Source organism: Poecilia reticulata, chromosome 15, assembly GCF_904066995.2.
Source record: "Poecilia reticulata chromosome 15, P_reticulata-male-v2, whole genome shotgun sequence".
NCBI lineage: Eukaryota > Metazoa > Chordata > Actinopteri > Cyprinodontiformes > Poeciliidae > Poecilia > Poecilia reticulata.
In genome coordinates, this window is record NC_088844.1 from 16671625 (window position 1) to 16696267 (window position 24643).

Sequence of the window (24643 nt, forward strand, 5' to 3'; positions counted from 1 at the left end):
TCAGGAGAGTCAGTCAAGTAAAAAAATGGCGTAGCACAAAGGCTTTGATTCTTCATTACTAAAGTTGGATCCGAGAGGAAGGCTGCTTGACAGGGACACAAAGCATCTGACTACTGTAGCTGCCAGTTAGCTCAGACACCCCAGTTTTTAGCTGCTTATCTGTACGTGTGTGTTTGTGTGTGTAGTACGTGTGTGGTGGCTACAGAGTTATATCCTTGTTTGGGATGATATCTGCAGGCTGAGAGCAGGATCTCAGGATGACAGCAGTCACAGGCAGGGAACCGTGAGACGTAGCTGTTAGACGACAGACAACCTTATTGATTTGGCTGCTCTCCACATAAAAAAAACAAAACAAAAAAACAATATTAGGCCATTAGTTGCCTAAATTTCTTTGTTAACCTGGTTTAATGCACACAACATGGTTTAAAGGACCCAGGTTTAGGATATTCTTTTTGAATATATTTATTTTTTTACACTTGTGTGAGCTTGTGTGAAGCATGCAGAGGAAAACAGACCGATTTGTTACAAAAGGCTCAGTGACAGACAGATAGATTCCAGGAGGAGCAAGCTTGTAATGAATTTTTAAGAGCGATTGCACTCAGCGTAGCTATTTGCACATACATCTGTCACACAGACACATTTACACACACATAAATGTGTAACAAATACATCTCTCACTTACACATGAAATGCACATGCACGCTTGTATTTTCCATGCTCAAACAAAAGCCCCCGAAATCAGCGCCGGCACAGTCAGCACTGATTTCAGTTTCTGTGGACAGCTGCAGAGAAGGTACAACAAAAAGCTTTTACTGGTCCTGCATTTGGCACTTGCCAATGTGTCCTCGTTTTTAAAAAAAACAGCAGGAGACAGATTGCAGCAGAAGCCAAACAATGTGTCTGCTTGACTTTTGCCATGGTCTTTTTTTAGGCCAACCCAGCCTGCAATTAGCATTCAGCGTCGGCTCAGTTTTGTTCTTACAAACAGATGGAATGAAAAAAGAGCTACAGACGCTTCATTGAAAAGTTTATACAAACTTAACTATATACAGATGTCCCAATAATATCTGGATGAATGCCCCTTTGAAAACTGCATGGTGTTTCACGCAGCTTTTGAAGCCGTCAACATCCTTCTACATAATTCAGAATGAATATTTCACCTGGCGGCGCTGATCAATACTGGCTCCCGGCACAGATTTGGTTTAAAGCTTGGGCCACAAATTTCCAGTGGGAATAAGATCAGGGTTTGTGGAAGATGATTCCATCAGCTTAATTAGTTGGCCTTCCTTACCAATTCCCAAACCGGTTTTGATTATTGTCCCATTGAAATACTGCACGTTCTAATTTCAAACATTTAGCAACTTATTTAAGGTGAAGTTTACTACTTTCACCTCTCAATATTTCGCCCATTTTGCGCCATGCGCCTATACGACTGATTGAATAAACATCCACAACATGACCCGACAACCATCATGCCAGAGTTGGTCAAAAGTTGTTGGTTTTGAAGTTTTATTGCTCTCTTGTTCTTGTGAGTCCAAACTTTTCAGTCTTTCTCATCTGACCATAAAACTTTCCTCCAGAAGTAACTGGCTCGATCCAGATTTCAATTAAATTTGATTGTATCAGTTTTGAGACTTGGAAATTATTCTTGGCTAGCATGTTCTGGGTTACTGAGTTGTTCCTGAACATCCAACCCAATTTCTTTTATCTGAAGGCTTCTTCTACAACTTGGTAAAATGAGAAAACATCTGAAAAACATGTGTCAGAACTGATTACCTTGTTCGTTGGATTTTCCTATTGTCTAAAGAAATCTATTTTATCATTGGTGAATGTGTGTATCAATTTGACAATTAATAATAATAATAATAATAATAATAATAATAATAATAATAATAATAATAATTAATAAAAAGTTTGTCCCACTGTCGACTTCTTGTGTTTTTTGCTTTTTTATTACACTTAGACGTTTTAGATCATCAAACAAGTTTTGATATTGAAGAAAGATAACCGAAAAATCTGTATTTTAATGCTTTACAGAGGGAGAAAATAAGTCCAAACCAACATTGCTCTATGAAAAGGTAATTGTCCCCTAAATGTAATAACTGAGTCTTTATCATTCTCACTGAGCAATTTTGGCCCACTCTCCCATTCAGAAATGTTTTATTCAGCCACAGTGGAGGGCTTTTGAAGATGAACAGTGTGTTCAAGGTCAGGATGCAACATCTGAATCAGATACAAGGCCAGACTTCAGCTCAGCCACCCAAAAACTTTGTTTTGTTTTTTGTTGTTATGTTAGAGTCAGTCTTAGATGGCCTTTCTAAGGTATTTTGGATCGTTATCCTGCCAATGTGTGGCTGGGCTTAAGGTCCTGTACTTATGGATTGACATTCTCCAGCAGACCTTTTGGGAAGAAAGCAAAATATTTATGATCATGAAGTAGCCCCTATCACTCAAATTAACACCACCACCTTTAACTGTCAGTAGGTTTCTGAAAATCTGGTTTTTAAGATAGATTTAGACGACAGGATACACCATTCCACTTTTGTCTCTTGACGTTTATCAAGATTTTTGGGAGGCAAATGTGAGTCAGATCAGAACTTTCTAATAGAGGCAATTTTGCACCGTCTCTCTTTTTTTTTTTTTTTTTGCTGAATATTGAACATTGACCTTAATTCAGGCGGTGAAGCCTGCAGAGCTTTAGATATTGTTCTGGGCTTCTTGTGACCTCCTGGATGAATCGTCAATGTGCTCTTGGAGTATTTTTGGTTAATCAGGGCTGCATTTTCTGTTCAGGTGTGAATTATGACCCTGGTTTTGGCCGAAATCTTATAAATGGGTTTGAAATCTGTTCCGGACTGTCAGATGCCAGTGACTTCAGCATCAAAGCAGATACATTCAGCTGGGACGCATGAATATGGACACTTACATCTCCCACCAGGCTGTGATGCTTTATCTCAGATCCCAGCGAAGGGCATGGGGTCAACATTGTGATGACAACAATAATTTTTGACAGTGAAGCTCCGACAAGCCCCAACAATGAACAGCTTGCTGCATGAAGCAGAGCAGGGAAAAGAAAATCTGTGCTTCTGTGGTGTGTGGGGGGTTACATCATCTCCGTTGATAGTTAGACTGGAGCATGCAGATACAGTCTGTGACACATTGGGGAGGAAGGGAAGTTTAAATCTGTCGTTGGCTTGCAGGATTGTGTATTGAATCACATGCAGTACGCTGTTGTGCAGAAATGTAATAGCAACAAAACAAACAGAAAATTCTTGTCCTGCTCTCTGTGTGCCCTTGCTTTTTGTTTACAGTGCACGGTTAGATAGTAAAAGTCTTTTTCTCTTTTGCAGAATCCACCACTGGCTTTGAATTTTTCAGCCAGTTCTTATCGATCGTCAAAATGACACTACAGCTAAATAAAGCGAAGGTTCAGATACTGTAATTACATACAAGGACTCTGTAAAGACCATTCTTCTTTGTTAATTCAAAAGTGGGTTTTTCACTGCACACAGTTTTCATTTTTATTTTTATTTTGAAGCATTGTTTTCTGAGACTCCCGGGCCAGATTCATCTTTTAAAAAAGGAGACCTATCCCACAGGTGACATGCTCACAAAACAACGCTCTTATTGATACAGCAGTGCAGCAAAACACAAAGGAAACTGCAACTTGAAATCTACTCTCCAGAAACCATCACCATCATGACTCGGTGTTAGTCATATACGTGTTTTAAAATGATCACACATTAGCATTTGACATAGCTAATTCAGTGCAAAAACTTACAAAACTACCAACATTTCAACTCACAAAGTTCGGAAAGCTGTCCGATGTACGCGACTAAAAAGATTGCCTTTTCAAGAGCACATCCCAGCAGAATGCAGGGATTTTCAAGTATCTGTTCATGAATATGGATGAACTCAGATGACATGCCCTACTATCAGCTAAGTGAGGCGATGGCCCTATATTCTCACACCTACTGTTTTCTAGTACATGGAGGTTGGGTGGTGCAGTGGAAATGGAATAATACCATCTTTAATGTTTTATTCAGCTCATCTCCTGTTCACTACAATAAGTCATTAAGAGTGCACAACACCTCCTGTTTGCACTGATTCCTCTTGCACTCCTGCTGCTCTCCTTCCTCTCTAGCTTCCACTTGTTTCTTTCATGCAATTACCGCTCTGGTCTTTGTGAATAATAAGTTTGGCTCCCAATTAGTAAAATCACAAGGAACACGTCAAATACTTTGTTCCCCTGCAAAAACTTCACGCAGCTCTATGGTCTTGAAAGAAATTATGCTCAATTATTCAAATACCTGCTCCGGCAGAAGCAGTGATGTCGTGAAAGTAAACATGTCCAAACGTTAAGTGCTGAAGTCACTGTGACTGTGTGAGCGCCTGGCAGTTGCTCCCTAAGGCTTTTTCAAACATGTTTCTGCTCTGGTAGAGCAACCACTAATGAGCAACAAACTTTGGATCAAATTATAACTGTTTCTTTGTTAAAAATAAAAATCTTCAGCATACACGCAGAGGTGTCTGTTTACTTCAGTTCTCTTAAGAACTAAGACGAATGAAGTTAATTCTTAAGCTTGAATAAAGTCATCTGTTTTAAGTTCATCGTCTGGCTCCATGAACTGATAATAAATATAAACATGTCAGCTCTATTTCTCTGCATGAATGAGAAAAGTAAGGTTTTGTTTATGGATAAACATAGAAATCAACTGATCAGCTAGACTCTTAAGTGTAGATGCAATTGCTGAGTTAAGAGGACGCATACTTAAGCTTCAACACTTAACCTTGAAGCATAAGGGTTACAATTAATAAGGACCATATAAGGTGCCACTCCTCTTCCCTGGAAATCCAGGCCGTCATTCCCATGAACTCCAATGAAGCACATTAGAAAATTAGTTTGAAATAAAATTCAGATGGAAGGAGAGTATGGATCCTGTCGCGTATCAATGGTTCAGACTTGTTGAGGTGGCGTTATGGTATGAGGGATGTTTTCTTGGCTCATGTTGTACCTGTAGCACCACTTGAGCATCGTTCAAACACTGCAGGATGCCGGGTGTGCAAGCTGCAGCGTTACTTAACTACCACAGTGCACCCACTTCATGGTGGCTACTTCCAGAAGGATAATGCATGATGTAATGAAAGACCAAATCATCCCAAAGTGATTTCATGAACATGACGATGAGATCACCGGACTCCAGCAGGCACAGATCTCAGTCTAAGCAGAACACTGTTAAAAATGAAATGCAACAGAGAACATGCACTATGGATGTCCAGATGAAAAATGTAAATAAACTGCATAATGTCGACACGTTGTTGAATCTATGCCACAAAAACATCAAAGCTTTTCCTAAGGCAGGCTTATCCAGTCCAATGTTACAAAACGGTACCTAATAAATTGGCCATTTGTCTAATACATTTCAAATAATATTTCAGGTCTTAAAGTGAGTCAGGGTGGTACACAGGGGTCAAAGGTTGAAAAAAAAAAAGATCTGATATTGGTCACAACATACCAGTCGGTGGCTGCATAATGTTAATTAAGTACTAAGATGTGTGTAAAAATGCATTTCATCAAGATTCCATGAAAAATGAAAGTTATAAAAGAACAAAATTATGTGATTTCTGAAAAAGTGTTAGGCTGTTCATTCATGTGTTAGGGATATTTGTTAAATGTCTTATAGTGCAGCAAAAAAAAAAGAAAAAAAAAAAGAAAGAAGAAAAACAGGTTTGGGTTTTGCAAGAGATGACAGATATAGATGTCAGTTTCATTGTGTTCAATATCAGGTGTGTTTACAAATGTGCTTACAGTACACAACTAACAAAGAGTCTCTCACTGTCAGTGCAGCTAACAGCTTCACATTCTGACACCCACTGAAAAGCATTTTATCACACAATTTCTACTCATAGATAAAGCGCTCTAACATATTATGTAACATCTACTAAAATATGTGACTCAAGGCACAGTTGGCCTTTTGCACGGGCTGAGATATTGACACATATCTATTGTGAGTAAGTCAGTGCAGGAGAGAGCAGTCAGAGTAAATATACATGAAAACAGTCTGATGCACATAAAAAATGACAAAAGAATAAATAAAAATCCTCTTGTTTTTGCATTTTTGCTAGAGTTAAATAATAACCCAGCTGTATCTTGAATCCTTTTTTTTTGGCAGTTTTCTGATTATATATGAGTGTATTTATCGTGATGACTGCATATTTCATGATAAAAACATCTCCCATCATAAACCCTATTAGCAAACACAGCTACTTGCTGCATTCTGGTCCTTCATCACATTTTTCAGGTTATTATTTCCACAATAAAGCAAAAAAAAACATATAAAAACACGACTCATCAAATGATTTTATTCCAGTGCCTGCATATTATAATTCTCATTAATAGAATAAGAAACATTACCACTCTTGGCTCAGTGCAGATAAACACTATAAATACAAAACTCTTCTTTTCAAAACACAAGTTTCACCTGCTGCTATTGTTAAAGAACACACACTGCTCTGTTTCCATAGATAAACTATCTCATTTTAAGCCCACGCTCTACGGTTGTTAATCTTACGGCACAAATGCATAAAAAAATGTTAACTCTCCCACGTCTCAGACGGAAAACCTTCCAAAAAAAGTTCAGTGGTTTACGCTGCTCATTGTAAAAGGGAAAAAGAAAGAAAAGGAAGAAAAAACAAAAATTTTTAAAAACTTTTTTTTTCACACCATTAAAACCAATATGCAGATCCAGTTTTTAGTTTACATACACTTATCTTAGCATCAATGTCGTTAATCGCATGTCCCCACCTAGACGGTGCAACCAGGGGCCAGGCAACGTTAACATTAAAAAGGGAAAAAGAAAATATCATCAGCTGCACCTCAAACAACTTTCCCTTTTCCCCCCAATTCTATGTGAGTAATGTAAGGAGCATCACCTGATGTTTTACATCATGTAAGCACTGTGATAAAATACTCGCAAAGTTAGTACTAAGTTGCAGAACCATTTCACTGATTTTTTTTAAGAACCTGACACATATTTAATCATCTCTAATGTACTTACAGATATAGTTGTGTCACATGTAAAGTACAAGACTAGTGTCAAATAGATGAACTAATTAATTTTTGTTTTTCTGATAAACTAAAATTTTTGTGGGCATGTGGGTGCCAAATGCAGCATTCATGCAAGAACCACTGTTGATTGTGAACAGACCGTTATATTTTATAAACAAGAATTATGTGAACAACTTTTGATTTTATTTTTCTAATCTGCAAATTGTCAAAATTATAGACATGGGATTAATAATATGCCCACAATCAAATATTCCTTAACAAGTTGCATCTTGACAACAGGCTTTATGTAGCTAATAACACGTTTCTGACATCATTTTGTTTGGATATTCACTGAACTGGAACTGAAAATTGCTGGAGCACCATTTCCACTAAAGGGAGTTTTACATCACTATTCAGTGAGTAGATGTCGACCAAGAAAGACGCCACTGTTTCTATAATGTCTTCTGAAGTTTTGTGGTCCGAGGAGACAACGACTAAGCTGTTTTAGCTACAGTGTTGCGAACATTCGGAGGAGTCGATGTGAAGGTCTCAAACTTCACACGTTCTCTGCTGTGGCGGAAATAGAATTAACGGAGAAACAAAAACAACCTTTTTCACACAGGACCGCGTAGGTTTGCATTTTTTTCTCCATTAAAAACTGCATTTTGTGTTAAAGCCTACTTGTGTTGTCTTTGACTATATTTAAATTGGTATAAGGTGTGACAAACATGCAAAAAAAAAAAAAAAAAGAAAGACTGCCCTGCAATTTTTCACCTTCATCTCAATAAAATAGCTAGATTCTTGAAACATGGACACATGTTCCAACATAAAAGTGATACCAAATGCATCAAAACTAGCCTTGAGGTGGATAAAACAGAAAAACATGAAAGCTTCAACCTGTTGAAAATTTTAGACTATTTTTCAAGCTGATCCAAAAATTCAGTAATAAACAGACGCCCAACATCAAGCGAGAATTATGCAAGAAGTTTGTTGTTAGCTAGAAAGAGGATCTTCTTGAAGTGCAATATTCTAACCAAAATATGACCAAAGATTAATGAGATCAAATGTATATCTTTGAATCTGCCACTATCTGGATCTAAGCAATTCTAAAGTTAATTTAGTTTGACCAATCCAACTTAAATATAGATTTTAAAGGGGAAAAGATAGCAATGATGAGTGTATGTAAACGCTTCCCTGGAACTGTTACAGCTCAGGATATTTATTTTTAGGATTTTTCAGGATATAAGCTGATAGAAAAATAAGAGTGACTACATTTCTCCTTGCTGTTACATCCCATCTTTGTTCACTGAAAGAAGCTTCGAATCCCCAGGCAGAAGAAACAACACAAGGCCATTATGTTGCAGTGGCAGGTCTAATATCCAAGTATCAAACTGTTTTCCTTTGTTGGATGAATAAATCACTTTTGAATGTGACCTTTAAGTTCCATTGCAAGCATGTGCTGTAATGCATTACAAAGCTATTCCTAAAAAGCAGCACTACAGTCAAAACACGCAATACGTAGGCTTGAAAAAAGTCAAATCAATGCAATGGTTGCATGCATCGAAAACAATCCCAGTTGTATTAGGTGCTACATGAATATGGAGGGAAGCTTGTTTTCCTCTGGCTATAGCAACCAAAAAAATATATATAAAGAAATATTATCTACATGTTGCCCTTTACAGAGACAGCTTCTGTCACCTCCAATCTGCATTTGACATCAATACTTAGTGCAGTGGGAATGTTTTCAACAGTAGATGATTCACAGACTCTCGTCAACCGTAAAACTCAGAGTCTCTTTGCTCGTTTACCCTTTTTCTCCAGATTCTGATTAGGAGGGAGACATATATTGAAAACAGACCGATCCACAACACTGACAGGCATTGCTATGTTCAAACCAAAAACTGTTTATTTTTTTGTTTGAACCTATGGCAAGTCATGCAGTCAGTCGTGGCTGAGGTCACAGGGGATTTTCTTGCTCTTAGACTTTAAAGTCTGGGCCTGAGTAGGTTTCAAGTGGTCTGAAAGTGAACCGTGCAGACAGCCTGACCGCCATCAAAACTCATCGCTGCATTACGGTGCCTTGCAAAAGCGGACGCACACATTCGAGCTTTTTGTGTTTTGTTGTGTCAGAACTGAAACGTTCAACGCATTTTATCAAGGTTTTGTATGATTAATCTGTACAAAGTACTGCATAATTGTGAAGTAGAAGAAAAGCAATGGATGGCTTTCAAAACTGTTTGCAAATAAAACTGAGAAGCATACCAACTGTACCTGTGTCAAGACTTATACAGTCATATCCAATAAATCAGAACATTTTTAAGTTGCTTTTTTTTCAGTAGCAAACTTTAGTAGCAGTAACTTTTACCAAGAAAGTAGATTAATTACACACATACTGATGTTCCCAAGCTTTAAGTTCTAATTCTGAGGTTTTTTTGTGTGCTTTCAACATGACATTTTAGAAATGTACTTGAGACCAAAAGAAAAAAACATTTTTAATACAGAAATGAATGAAAAGTATGTTCGACGCTTCAAGGTTATTTTCAACAGATGCACATCAGAACACATTTTCTAATATGACATTCAATTGCATCTCATCAAATCTGACTAAGCTTGAGCTAGTTTGAAAAGAAAATCGAGTATGGATGTGCGTAGCGGATCGTGACATGGCCCACAGGACTTGAAGTAGTTACTGTAGAGGAATATATAGAGTCAATGGAGCTGAAGAAATAGATGTCAGAGTTTTGAGATCCTATGATATTGTATTAAACTTGTCATAAATGCATTTGTGATTGTGGTTTTAATGTAAGAAAATCCAAAAAGGCTCAAAGCATATCAATACTTTTGCAAGGCACTGCATTAGAATCACAAACACATAAAGGATCGTATCCAGACTCAGATCACTGTCAGAACACCTGGGTCACCACTAGTCACAGAGTTATTAGTACTCCTGTTCTGTGGCGATCAACTTAATGATTATTACCAGTCTGGGTAATGCAGTGACATCAGTTTAATTTATGATTGTGGTTCACAGAGGAGCTACGTGGTAATCCTCAGTCGTAAAACTTCTGCAGATCGTTCAGACCGTTCAACAATCAAACACAATGTGCTGAATATACCTCGAATACTGAAATGAACACACCGTTATTCCCTACATACACTCACTTTAGATATGTGCATAGATGCCCACGACACACACCTATACACGCGCGCACACACGCACGTAAGAATAGACACTGCAGTTAATCTGCACTACTTTCTGGCACAAAGTCCTTTTTTTTCTGAAGTTGTTTATCCCAATCTGTCTTCGTTGCTTCTTCTTTCCCGTGTGGTCTGACTTACTGCTGGTGTTGCTTTAGGCTGAAAAACAAAACACACGAAAGAATATGTTAGTCTTGTTCTTCAGATTTGACTTGACCTGGCCTTTTTAACCACAGGGAGCATGAAACCCAGTGGAGTGAAAGACCTTACCTGGTCCCTTTGAACTAATCCTATTTCTCTGTAAATCCATTTGACATTTTAAATCCAGAGCAGATGGCACAATAAACACAGTCATCATTAGTATTTTAACAAGACAAACATACAGCAACATAGTACTGTAATTCTGCATTGCTGCTACTTCTCATTACGTGCTCCACTTAAAACAAATCCCCTTTACTGCAAAGTACGACTCGGCAATATGCGAAACATTAACCAACACTCCTTCTCCACTGTCTTCTCATAATTACAGTCATCTGTTATGCCCGCTATCTGGCTGTGCTCCAAATTAAAACAAAGAAAATAGATAGGAGCATAAACCCTCATGTTTAAAGTGCAATATTTGCTGTGGATTTGGCCTTTATCACGAACTGCTAATTGTTTTTCTCGATGACAGCCGCCGCGGCTGCATTCTGCGGCTTTATCACTATGAAATAAAGCAAGTGGAGAGGCAGGGAAGCCGTATTCAATTAAAACAAAAAGCGATAAGTCGGACTGAAGATCATAGAAGGCATCTCACACCACAGTGAGTGAGCCTTATTTTTGAAGTGTTATAGAGGACAAACATCCTGGGAAATCCTGCCGCAGATCCGTATCGGTCAGATGACGAACGTGAGCCAGAGATGCGAGCTGTACGGAGTCATAACACAAACGTATAATGTCTTCTTTATCTCCTAGGAATTATTGTGTTATAGATTCTCCATTCAGTCTGGGATGCTATTATCATTTCTTTTATTATACAGCTCTGGGATTTGTCTCAGTGTGAGCTTATGCTTCTCACCCTTTACTTTAGTTGAAACAAACAAACAAACAAACACGTTGAAACTAAAATGTCTCCTCCATACGCTGCGGCCAATTTGAGCCTGAAATGAAAACACGAACCACAGACGGCAGCACCGATTCCACTCTTTTCATCACAGTCTTTGGTAAATTGCCACCCCTTCGCAGTGCACCCTCATAATCACCATTTGTGCAAACGCAGCGGCAGATTTTGAGGAAGAAAGGAGAATTTGCAGGCAAACCAGCCTGTCAGCGCCCGTCTCGGTAATGGCTGTTAAAACAGTGGCTCCTGCAGCCTGTCTGCTCTGTCAGGACCTATCTGTTGGACTCTCAGAAGAGAGGGAGGGCCTGAGTGAGGAAGCTTGTTTTGTTTTCTGGAAGGCGACAGGTAGCAGCCAGGAGGGCTGAGAGATGAGAGAGGCAGAGGAAAAAAAAAATGTAACGCAGAAAAGAGGATGACTTGCTAAATTAAAGTTGCTATACATTTTACGTACAATGAGCCATAAAAATGTAAATCATATGTAGATACTGTCAATTATTTTGTTATTCCGATGAAAGTGTCTGGTATCTGAAAAGGGGAAAACAACAAACAAATATATAACAAAGGAAATCTGTAATACTAGTAGATCTATTTACAGACTGTTTACTGTGTTTGCCTGAGAAAAGTGACGCAGTAGGTTAATCATCACTGCAGACTTACTCACCAGCAAGGTAAATTCATGAACAGAAATTGTGGAGACACTTCCATATGTACAGATGGAGTTAAATTTATATTTAGCTTTATGTCAAACACATCAGCCATTATTGTCAGTGTTATTTGTTTCACATTTACCTGAAAATGTTCTGCATCTTCTCTGTTTCTATGGGGACAAGAATCATAAATCTGCAGTATATAGCTGAAGCTCACATAATATTAGTCCCACTGTCTTGTAAATGCTTTACCAGTGTTGGTCCAAAAAAACTATTCACATCTCCTTAAGTGGGAAAACGACGACGACAACAACAACAGAATCAGAAATAAACACAAATAATCTGCGATATGAAAGAATTGTACAAAGAAAAACAGAAAAAAAATGCTAAAGCGTGGGGAGCAAAGACGGAAATATACATCAAGCCGAGGAAGGAGGCAGAAAAAAGGTCATGGTCTGTGAATGAACAGGCTGTTAATGGACTAATCCAATAATCTGTCTCCGGGTCACATGTGCGCGATGTAAGATATATGAGGAGTGTGTGACAGTGGGTTCAAAGAGAGTGCATGCGCCTCCAATAACCACCGGAGGTGTTTGTGGAGATTTGAAGGTCACTTTTGCATGCTGTGAGTGTTTACTCATTTATGGAGCCCAGGACTTTCTCCGATGTTTTTACTAACCTTCTGAAGCCTGGTCCTAATCCGGTGGACCCCGTTTATAGAGGTAGACATAAATGCAAAGAATGAGTCATTACAATGTCCTAATATGGGTTAAAATGCAAACATTTCTCACTCTGTAAGACCCATTGTTCTGACAAATACTCCTGGGTTTGGGGCCCACAAGGAGAAGGGCTCTTTTTGGGTCAGAGGTTAGGCCTAGGACTAAGGTATAAATTGAGTTTAAGTTAGAGTTAGGGTTAGGCAACAGAAATGAACAAAAAAAAATGAAAGGAAGTCAAAAAAAAAGAGTCCTGTCTGTCTGTGTGTGTGTGTGTGTGTGTGTGCGTGTGCGTGTGTGTGTGTGCGTGTGTGTGTGTGTGTGTGTGTGTGTACAGAAGTATTTACATTCAATTAAAGTTGAAAGAAAATGTTCCTTGAAGAAATATTAGAAGTGATTTCCACATTTATCACTTTTCCAGTCCAAGTAGTTAGATGGGAGCATGGAGAGATTTCAGAGGGTCAAGGTTGCAAAGCTGCACCGGTCACCCATGTTCAGATGTCACTGGACCAACAATATTCTTCTATCATATAAACTTAAATGTCACTGAAGCCGTCCCGGGGTCTCTCTGAGCTGAACCTTGACGAGAACAGAAGCTGACAGCAGATAAATCTTAAAATATCAGACGAGCGAGTGGACGTTAACTCCATTATTTTTATGTGAAGTAATTAGATTTTTTTTTTATGGGAATAATCTCAAGAGTACATTTTTGGTCTGAAGCAATTTGCATTTATAAGCATTCAGTGCCCAACAGCAAGTTTGATACTGGACCTGCGTTACCCAGGTAAGAACATTACAACTAAAAGTGGATGATGATGCAGCCCCAACATTTATCCTCTGAAAGACATCGTTTTTCCAAAACGTTCTCATTGGCGCTGATTTTTAGCAATAAACTCCAAGTACCAATAATTCTGTCACAGTGATTACAGTTTATGCCTTTCTGCAAACCACGGAAAGCCCACTTGAACTATAACTGTAATAAATTTTGGATTTAGTAGAATACTTTAGTATTTCTTTACTTTAAAGGCAAGCAGAAGATCTTTTGCTACACCATTGGTTTAAGACGACTATTTACTCTCTCCACCTCTCTACAAAAACTGAAAGCAAAAACCTGTTTAATTTAATAGATAAAAGTTAATTAAATGAACTAATTGCCAAATAACCTTAGTGAATATTATTTGAATAGTTGAGTGCAGGCATTCAAAAACCTGATGACATTCAAAATAAGTGATGTTGTTTGCACCAAGATGAAATTACTCCTACTAAAAGTTAATAGAAGATTTACCTGGGAATGATTTAAATCAAATGCAGTGAAAATATAACCTTTAATAAATGTTGATCATCCTCCCACCACGAAACTCTCATTTGGCGTCAGTTTATGTAGTGGAAATGACAGGGGTGACAAAGAATTTCCCTCTGGAACTAGTACAGTCTTATCTTATATTATCCTTCTTATCTTAACTTGATTTAGGTGGATTTCTTTAGAGATCCATAACATTTATACATCTGATTGGCTATTTATTGCAATTAAGAAGAGGTAATATTGAACTCTATTTTTTATTGTGTTGTAAGGCTTCCCTGATGCCTGCACACATTGCATGTTACACGTTGCCTGGGTCATTCGAAAATCATCCCAGTAATTAATAATTTATTGCAAGTGGATGTTCAAGGGGTGCACTGCAGAATATTATTAGTAGTCAATTACAATATTTAACCCTTTTTTCTTCAAATCTTTACAATGTGCATGTATAATATGCTACGTGTAGCCTATAGAGATCATCTAGTTGCCTAATGTTCAGACAATGCCTACTTTCTGAAAATAAAGCCAGATGATGCTGCAAACGTACACAGACCTAATTATCTGTAGATGCCCTTTAAGCTTGTTGAAAACAAAACGTGTTTAGTACATCCTATTTCTATTAATCAGTCAGAGAAAGCTAAAAGCAATGCTTATTTGTGTCTTTTGGATATTGTTATCTTTGATTCAGCTTAAAAAAACGGTAATCTATCTTCAGTTATTAATATTTCAAGAGTAGCATGTGTAGCCCCTGCATCTTTAAACAAAGTGAAAGTTGTCTGCCTAAATCACAATATTATTGCTGGTACACTGCACCAGAAGACATGGCCAAGAATATTAGGGGAAAAGAAAAGAATTTGTTCAAGACGCATTTGCCCACTAGCAACAATACAATATGATCCTTTGCACGACAGCTGCCTTTGTCATGGGGAAGCAAAAAGCTTTTTATGTTGGAGAAAAAAAAACATTTATTTTTCAACATGATAATTAAAACTTCCTTTACAGTGAGAATAAAACCACCGATTGTGTTGGTAGAGGTGGGTAGCTACTCAGTAACCTTTACTTGAGTAACATTTTGGAAGATAAATTGTTTTAGGAGAAGCTTTATGACGCCATACTTTTTACTTTTACTTCTGTAATATTATTATGAAGTATCACTTCTCTTACTTGAGTAACATTTCTGGATACACTACCCACCATGAGTAACTTCACTGAAAGAAGAACAAATATGTTTTAACCAAAAATGCACCAGATGCTGACACAAGTTAAAGTTAAACTTTGCCGTATAAAGGCTTTGTTGTTCTAATGTTATTTTTTTTTTTTATCTACTGAGCCTAATGTGGCATTCAGAGAGCAAAAAAGATGCGGTAAAAAGTATAATTTACCATGTTCCATATACATGGTATATATATATATATATATATATATATATATATATATATATATATATATATATATATATATATATATATATATATATATATATATACTGCCTATTTTAAGTATTAGTTTCATACAGAATACTTTTTATTCTTACTCAGGTAATTACATAGTGGCTACTTTGAGTCAAACATGCTACTTTTCATGCCATAATTATTTTGCTATAATAAAAAAAACATCTATTAATATTCTAAGAAAACAAATGATCAGAAAACTGAATAATTAACTCATAATCTGGCTGCTCTTTGCTTGCATCAATGATTCCCTCTAATTATTAATATCTCAATTTCAATCGAATTCTGAATAGCTCTAAAACACATCTCTTCTAAAAGCCTATTTGTGCCACAGAAACAATACTGGTCAATATCTACTGCAAACAGACAGTGTGCTTTTTATTATTTATGAAAGGCAAGATGCCACCAGACTCACTGAAATCTTTTGTAACTTAGTGACTATCCCCCGGTTGAGTGTTGTCCTACTTTAGCTGACTTGATTCTACTTTTAGTAACAGTCTAATTTATTGTTCCTGTAAAAACTTTATTTGGAGTCTGATTTCTCTGCCAGGTAAATGGTCGAGAGGCAGCAGTAGCTTAAGGGAAGAGACTGAGTCATGGTCATCACGTAAGCTTAACATCACAGCTACCCTCAGCATCTGCGTCTGTGCGTCTACATCTGTATTACTACCTATATGTGCATGAATGTGGTTGTATTTTTTTAGCTATATTTAACCTTTAAGTGATAATTGATGTGATCTGAAATATTGTATTACCTCTATGTATCTAGATTGTGAGTCTGCAGTCCTTTTCAGTTAAAAGAGGTCAGAAAAAAACACCTTTAAGAAACGTCTTCAAAATTGGCACATCTGTTCAGTTGGAATCAGAAAAAAGACTCATTTGAAGTTAGTTGTAAAAGTTTAAAAGTCAAAGTTACTGTGACCTAGATTTTCTCCATTCTTGTGAATGTGACATTTCAGGAACACCTTGAGGGAATGTCTTCAACTTGGAGACATATGTCTACTTGGACAGGGAATGAAATGATGACATTTTACATCCAAAAGGTCAAAAGTGAATTTTTTTTCATTGCCAATACACAACAGGACTGTCTTAATTTTAACTTGGCTGCAAAATGCAGTTTGACAGACCATATTTACCATATGGTAGAAACATATCATAACACAAATCATGTCTAGATAACCATAGATAGATTATTTGACCAAATCCTTTGAGGAATGTGTTATGAAGGAAAAGGCAGTTTCATGGCAGAAGAGGGTCCAACTTGGTAGAAGTTACCCATAGTAAATTACCCATTTATTATAGATTATATGACTTTAAATCAATTATTACTTGTTGTTAAACAGGGGGAACTGCAGAAACAAAGAGACCAATTTTTAAAGCAGAAGGAATGAATCAGCAGAAAACTTGCTGTAAAGAGACAAGGATAATAAAAACAAGATTTTCAGTTCTATATTGATCATCTTACAAAGGTATTTATCTAAAAATTGCAAAACAACTTATATTTTACCTTTGTACTGAGGAAAAGTGAAAAAAAGTTTGCTTTTCACAGAGCTTTCTTGTAACCTGTGAAAGTTATTTAAAGTTGTTTTGAGCAATATTTTCCCAGGCTATCTGAAGGTCTGTTTGCTTTCACACTTTCTTCATTCATTCTGTCAAAAGAAAAACTCTAATGCAGCACCAGAAAGTCTGATGAACTATCGACTGCTTTAGACCACTTTAAACTCCACTTATCTCTTTATACTAGAGGTGTGCCGATCGATCGGCCACCGATCATAATCGGCCGATTTCCGTGAAAAAGTGTATGATCGGTGATCGCCGATCACGGTCTCTTGTTGCCGATCACACAAACCGATCACCTGCATCTCATTTCGCAGCCTGCCTATGCAGCTGGTCTCCTCTTTCCTTCACACTGCGCAAACGCGCAACAACAAATCCTAAGCCATGTGGAACTATAACGCACTGAGTGAATGGGGAAGTTTGCATGTTGCGGCGGAAAATTGAAGCACGTGGGGTGAAGCACGTCAAAATGCATCAACACAACGAATCTAATATGGGATAATAACAATGCCATACATGAGGAGTTTGGCTACGTCGAGGCTCACTGCAGTAAAAAAAGACATATGGAGCGATCTACAAATCTACAGCGCAGCTACAAACACACGGATTAGCATGACGGTAAGAAAGCTAAACAAATAACCCGCAAAATTATTTAAGTCTTCGAGCTGCGGAGTAAGGCGCTGGTTCTGTTCTCGCTGTTGAACCACTGCTACGCACTACAGGTAGTAATATTTCACAGACTGAGCGCCGCTTCTGCTCCACCTGGTAGTGACTCTCACACCAAACCTCTGCTTAAAGCTGCAGCATATAACTTAAAATACATTTTACATATGTATTAAAACTTTCCCTGTCCTAACATGAGACAGATAATCTCTGAAAAAATAATCGATCTCCTCCCTGTTCTGTATTATTAGTCCGCTCAGTCAGAAACAGCCAATCAGAAATAGCAGAAATCAGCTAGCCGCCATGCTATCAGGAAGTTTTCATTCAGTAACTCAGGTGGCTTAAGGTGGCTCTTTATTGTAATGGAACCTGTATTTGCCTTTGAATGTTAAGTTTTATATTTGAACTTTTAGGCAATGTTGAGAGGTTTTATTTTGGCTCTTTGCATTATTTAGCCTCTTCAGAGCCTTCATATGTTATCAGTCTGTTAAAGATAGTATTACCGATAGCAGTACAATTTGCACAAGGCCTGTTTTGTTTTTTTTCTTGGAAAAAGTTATTAAAAACAAGTTTTTGTCTAAATTAAGGTGAATTTATGGTTCCTTTTTCCACATAATATAACCGGTAGTGCTTATGATTAAAAAAAGAAAAATTATGTGATCGGTATCGGTGATCGGCCCTCATGGGTGATCGGAATCAGAATCGGGAGGAAAAACGTGATCGGCACATCTCTACTTTATATACAATGTATTTAGGCTTCTAAATGTCATGTGAAAGCCTAGATACTCCAAAGGTGTATAAAGAAATAAGAAATGGCTTAAACATTTCCCAGTGTACATATTTTTTAAATCTAACAATGGTGGATGTGCATGTCACTTTATATTTAGGGTTCTTTTTGGAATTTGTTGCTATAAAATAAAATAGCATGTCAGTTTTCTGCTAAATTATATTCTTGCTGAAACTAGAAAACATTTTTTTAGACAATATTATAGATAATTCTACCTGACAGTAGTTTATACCATGCTACAATTAAAATACTTAATTTTTATACAACAGCAAAGCTAAAACATGTTTCAACTCCTGCTGGCTGGGGGCCTATCCTTCTCATTGTCTCATTTTCACTTTAGCAATTAAGTTATTCGATTTTAGGAGGGCTTCAGTTGGAGACTTATATTGTGTTTTCTAGTTCATGTGCCTGATTCAGTTGTGTTGTTTGTCTGCTGGCCAGCTAAGTGCATGAGCTTAATCACCACACAGTGTAAACTGTAAAAAAAATTTCTGCCAGTTTATCATGTCATAATGACTGCTGTTATCCTTTACAGGTCCAATTACAGTAGCCAGTTTGGACCAACTGTGGAGTGTGCAGTGCTTCCAGTGACCTGCGGCTGCCTGTGAAGCAGATGGCCGGCTTAGATAAGACAGAGAAGCTGGTAGACTGAGGAGTCCAGCTGTTTATGTGATAGAGAAATCTGTTTTTGTTTTAGGATGATGGATTCCTAATGCCAATCACCACACAAAACACACACGCTCACACGCGCGCACACACGGACTCACACTTTTCATGGACGTTTCTTCAGTGGAAGCTAATCCTCTGCCGCTGCCAGCCACGCTTTCATCTCATCCAGAAAGCTCCTTACACAAACCAAAGCTCGTGCTTAGTATGAAAGAACTCATATACAACACAAACATGCATATGCTCCCAAAGACTTAGGAAGGCCTAAATCTTTGACCTGATCGAAATATTGTCCAAGAAATAAAGAATCGCAACATATAAAAAGAACTGCCCATATAGCCACTTTCATGTATAAAGATAATTCTTAGAGACTATCCAGATTTGTTTCCACTGCAGTAATCTTTTTCAGGGTCAAAGTTTTCTGGAGCTACTGCTCAACTTTATCTGAGTAATTTCAACTACAAAACAAGAGGCCAAATGACAGCTACCTGCAGAAATGATCTCGACAGGGCGGTATTCTTTAATCAGGGATTTGTGAATTTTTGTTGCTAGTTGAATTTTTACAGTACTGTATTTTAACTGTCTTCCATCTTAAACCCTTACACACTTCATTTTTTTGCTGTTTACTTTAAATTATACAACATTCATCAAGACTAATTAGCATTTTTGTTTGCAAACAGAAATTAAACCAGTGACTCATATTAAATGTCCTAGATTTTCATAAATCAGAAAACCCAAGAGATAAAAAAAATAACCCCCCAAAAAAACAGTCAGCTCAAAGCCACTTTATGAGATTTAAACCAGTCATCAGTGGCAGTTTTCCATGTGGGTCATATGGGCATTTGTCCAAGGCAGCATAAGAAAAAGGGACACCCCCGCACCAAACAGATGAAGACAATCATATGTCAGTTGTATCTTAAATGGTTTTGCTTTTGCTTTCATACATCTTGTTCAATTCAACGTCAGGAGCAAAAAAAAAATAATACAAGTTTCTTATGTTGCAGACATAAAGCTGTAGAACTGATATTCATGCTGTATTAGTCTGATCCAGCCTATTTAATTGCATTCTGGATTCTGCTGTCGTGGAACAATCGTAGATGCTGAATCAATAACATTTATTCAGTGTGAGGGACCCTCTCAGGTTGTTTTTGGAAAACATCTTGTTTGCATTGTCAAAATGCACCTTTAAGTTTTATTATATCATCCCATGGACAATAAAGGATAGAATAAGATGCCAGTTGGCATGGGAACGATGGGAGATGAGGCTCATCCTAAACTGTTGTCAAACACAGATTTTTGGTGCAGTGTTGTGTTTCACCTAAGTGACTAGGTGAATAGAGGAAGTGAGGCTGATGAGGTGGAACCTTTAGTCTTGTTCTCTGTTACCCAGAGGATCGATACCGCAGTGCAACAGAGCTGGCCAGGCTTCAGGTTTCAGAATCAGTTGTGTTCAGTCGCTCAACGCCTGCAATGTGTCAGAGTGGCTGCACTAAAAACATCCTGTGCTTTGAGGTTTTTCAGTTTGACATGTAATGGACTTAATTCAATTAACTGTGGAAATGCCGCAACAGTTTTAACTAGCTGAAATTCTTGTCATGCTCCACATTTGTGTTTGTGCATGCGCGTGTGTATGTGACCTTTCATTTAACGCATTGTAAGAACCATTTTCCAAACAGAAACTACATTGTCGGGACAACTGGTCTTAATGTGACCCAAAGCTCAGGTCCCATAAGGCGAAGTGCTGTTTTTGGGTTAGATTTAGGATGAAGGTGTGATTTGAGTTTAGGTTAGGGTCTGGGTTAGGCATAACTGCAGTCACTAAAATGATTGGAAGTCAATACAAAGTCCTAATGTGAGTAGAAATACAAACTTCTGTGTGTGTGTGTGGAAGATATCATCCTCAGCAACCCTCCTCCTGTCCTCAATGCCGCAATGTTGAGGTGTCATCAAAAACTCAGCGAGTCAGAAAATGTACCTTCTACTTCTCTTGAACCTTTTGTAACCATTTCTTATTCTGACTGGTGTGAGGGCAGTAAAAACAAAAGCCCTGTGTCCCCCTGTAAGTCTTCCTCATTTATTCTTATCTGTCTCTAGCCTATCCATCCTTTCCATCCTAAAGCTCTGCACCTGTCAGCAGTGCTGGGTTAACCTCGTCGTCCACTCCAAATCTCCTCTATATCTCCAGCTCTAACTTTTTGCCCAGTCTAGAAGATTTATTGTTAACTGCAGTTCTGTTTCACTCTCTCTTTATTATCTTTGCAGTGTCCTTTCTACAATACATTCTGCCTCTCTCTGTGAAAAAGAAACAACACTATAGAGACATTTCTTAATTTTATTGTGGCCTCTTGCTATCTCTGAAACCCGTCATCTCAAACCTGATGACTCTTTCCCTCTCCCTGCGTCTCTCGTCTCATCTGTCTCTTGGTGTCTGCGGTGGATGCTGTCAATTAGTCTTGCTTATGTTCCCTTTGTCATAAACATGACTCTTTTAGTGTCTGCAGCCTGCGACAGTAAAACTGACACAAGAGAGTTATGAACAGTCGTCTTTTACCACAATATTCTTCCTGTGTAGAGTTATGATACTTCAGAAAAATCCCTCTTTCTGTGAGTTTACTCACTACTTTTTATCCACAGCTCAGTGTGAAAGTCTGTTTGGTGTCCAGAACTTAATCTTTGTTCTCACGTCAAGGTATAATCTTAAGCAATCTCTTCCAATTAACAGCAGCTCCTTACAAGTACATAAAGCAGCTGACAAAATGTTATGCCAACATCTTGACGTGAGACATCGATGCCACGTGGGCAGTCGTATTTTAATGGTGATAAAAACACAGACTAACTAAACATCATTGTTAAAGAACGATCATGTTATTTCTCTTTAACAGTTTATTTTGAAGTAGTTTTATTTTTTTCTCCTCAAACGTGTTTGAATTGCACTCGCCGGAGAGGAAAGTTGAAGGTTGAGCAATTTAAAAAAAAAAAAGGAAAAAACAAAAGTCTGATTCCTTAACTGTAAAACAAAAGAAAACATGAATAGAAAGCCAAATCACCCTATGGCATTTTATTTATATCTGGCAAAACACTGATGTTAATTTCACTGCTTTGAATACATCGATGCATTCACCCATGCATCACAACACAGCCTGCAACCACACTCACAGCTATCTCATGGTAAATGTAAGCAATACAATCGTTCTGTTCCAGATTATATTTTGCTGGTGGATATAAAGTATTTTTCCATTTTGTAGGTTACAATGGCAGTACAGCTCTTGAGCTCGGCACTCATCCTTCATTTGTCATTCATGGAGTCTTTCCACACTGCTAAACAACGTTAAACTCCATCCGGCAGGAAAAAGACGAAACAACTTTGAAGAAAATGTTGTACAAAAATATCTGACATCACTTTGATGTGGTGTCTCCAGATTATATATATATAATATATATATATATAATCAACTACCTAACGTTTCTCGTTAGGTAGTTGAACCTCTTTGTTAACCGGTCCATCTACATTCCTACACACATCTAAAAGAACATTTATTTCAAAATAAATAGCTAAAATATATCCACCTGTTGCTAATAATTCTAATTTATTGCGATGAACTTGTGTGAACATCCAACAGTTCTACTCACTTGTTCTGGTGCTTGGAGCCCTGGAGGTGTGCATGGTACTGTTCGATGGAGTTAAGGACCACACTGCAGACGCTGCAAGAGTAACTACTGCGCAGCCCTGGAGAGAAGCAAACACAACCAGGTATTCGCACAGGTTACTGGGGAGAGAAGTTTGGATATGTAGAATTCAAACCACCGTCCCTATGAGCTGCACTACAAACATGCTGGAACGAGGACAACGTGGGCAACAATACAATTCTCAACGGACACTAAATAAGATCCTGTTACTCTCAGCTTTGGAAAGTCATTTTGTTAATTAAAGTGCATCTGCAAAAGCATTTGATTAGACAAATCATTAGCAGAAAACCAGTTACAGTTTAAGATCCTTAAATCAATGCCTCTGACTGTCTAGCAACAATGTGTGTGTGTGTGTGTGGGTGTGAGTCGGGGTGTCTCTTCCAAACTGGAAATTGGAGCGGGGTTCAACACAAGAATCAGGACACCGAACAGAGAGAACCGAGCAGCTAATTGTGTTGCCTTCCACTGCGAAAAGATGTGCGTAAATGAACATTTGACATTGTAGCAGTGAATGCACGCTTCAGACACAGATGTTAACTAATTAGAGGGTTTGCAGGTGGTCGGGATGAGCACCCCAAAAATAGATGAGTGTGGAGATAGAGGCAGAGCGGGGCGAAGCAACATTTGGAGGCAGGATGGGGGGGAGAGAGAGGAAGGGGCTTAGCAGAAGTGAGGAAAATTTCCAGAGAAAAGTAAGATGCATATACAGATAAAGAAGAGTAGACACATAATGAGTTGTTGGCATGGCAGCACCGATTCTAAAAATGTCTGCCTTTTGTGAGGGCAGAGGGAGCCGAGGAAATGCTCTCTGTGTCAAGGAGGATGGGGCGATCAACAGCGTGACATAATTGGCTCTGTAATCTCGGTCAGAGATACAATGAAGGGCTATTAATGTTTTCTAACATGTTGTATAATCAGGAACATCAATGGATCAGAGGTCATAATCCTTGATACTTTAAATCTACCAGTCTATGGCCCTCAGGCTTTATAGAGCTTCATTTTTATTTTTGGAGTATATTTTTTTGTGAATGTGTACGATTATCGTTCAGTTTGTGCTGCAAAAGAAGTTGGATGTGTTTGCTTGTGTGTGGGTGCCCTTTTCTCCACTGTCATTACTGTCTTTGAGATTTATGACTAGTCTGTGTATTCTGTCACCTTCTGACCTTTGGAGGCAGTAATTGCTAAAGAACTATATTGGGAAATGAAGTTGTAACACAGTTGAGAGCAATGTGAGGTCATTCAGACTGGGTGGGAGCTGCATAATGTAGCATATCCACTTCGTGTTGCCTCAGGAGTCACTCCGTCTGTGACAGGGGTGATTAAGGACATACAGTCATTAAAAAAAAAGAAAAAAAGAAAAGCCCAGAGCAAATTAGTAGCCTGAAGTAAGCACCGTCGTAGATTAACTTGCTGATATTTTGCAGCTTTTTAAAGCTGATTGCTGAATCTGTGTGTGCAAATAAAAAAGGGAAAATATTCATATGATAACATTTCTGATGATCAGCATAATTTAACTTGAAATCATCATTTAAGTACATGTGTTTAATCTCTAAGTTACATCGCCAAAGAAGCAAGCAGAAGGCAGGGAATATAAATTGGAGATGTAGGCACAAAGAAAGCCAAATAGAAATGCTATATTTAGCTGAAATTAATATAATTTTTCAAAAGAAAGTCTAAAATGCTTTTGCAGAATTACGTTTGCATTTATTCACACTAAGACATTTTTCCAGTTTTATTTGAATTAAAAACAGATGTAATACAGCAGCCTTTCAGCGTTTGATGGTGGCACTGAGAACTACTCTGCTGTTGCTGCTACTATTATTT

The 24643-nt window shown here is 37.9% G+C and overlaps 1 protein-coding gene across 1 annotated transcript in view; it reads right to left on the reverse strand.

Moving 5' to 3' along the window:
• Positions 1 to 6347: 6347 nt before the first annotated feature.
• LOC103476895 (zinc finger matrin-type protein 4) overlaps positions 6348 to 24643 on the reverse strand; it is a 68152-nt gene continuing 49856 nt past the window's right edge. Inside the window, exons 6-7 of the mRNA XM_008429624.3 lie at positions 22763 to 22859; positions 6348 to 10405 (exon numbers count right to left, since the gene is read on the reverse strand). Of these exons, the coding sequence (XP_008427846.1) occupies positions 10384 to 10405; positions 22763 to 22859 (119 nt within the window). The 3' untranslated portion in view covers positions 6348 to 10383. The remainder of the gene's footprint in view (positions 10406 to 22762; positions 22860 to 24643) is intronic.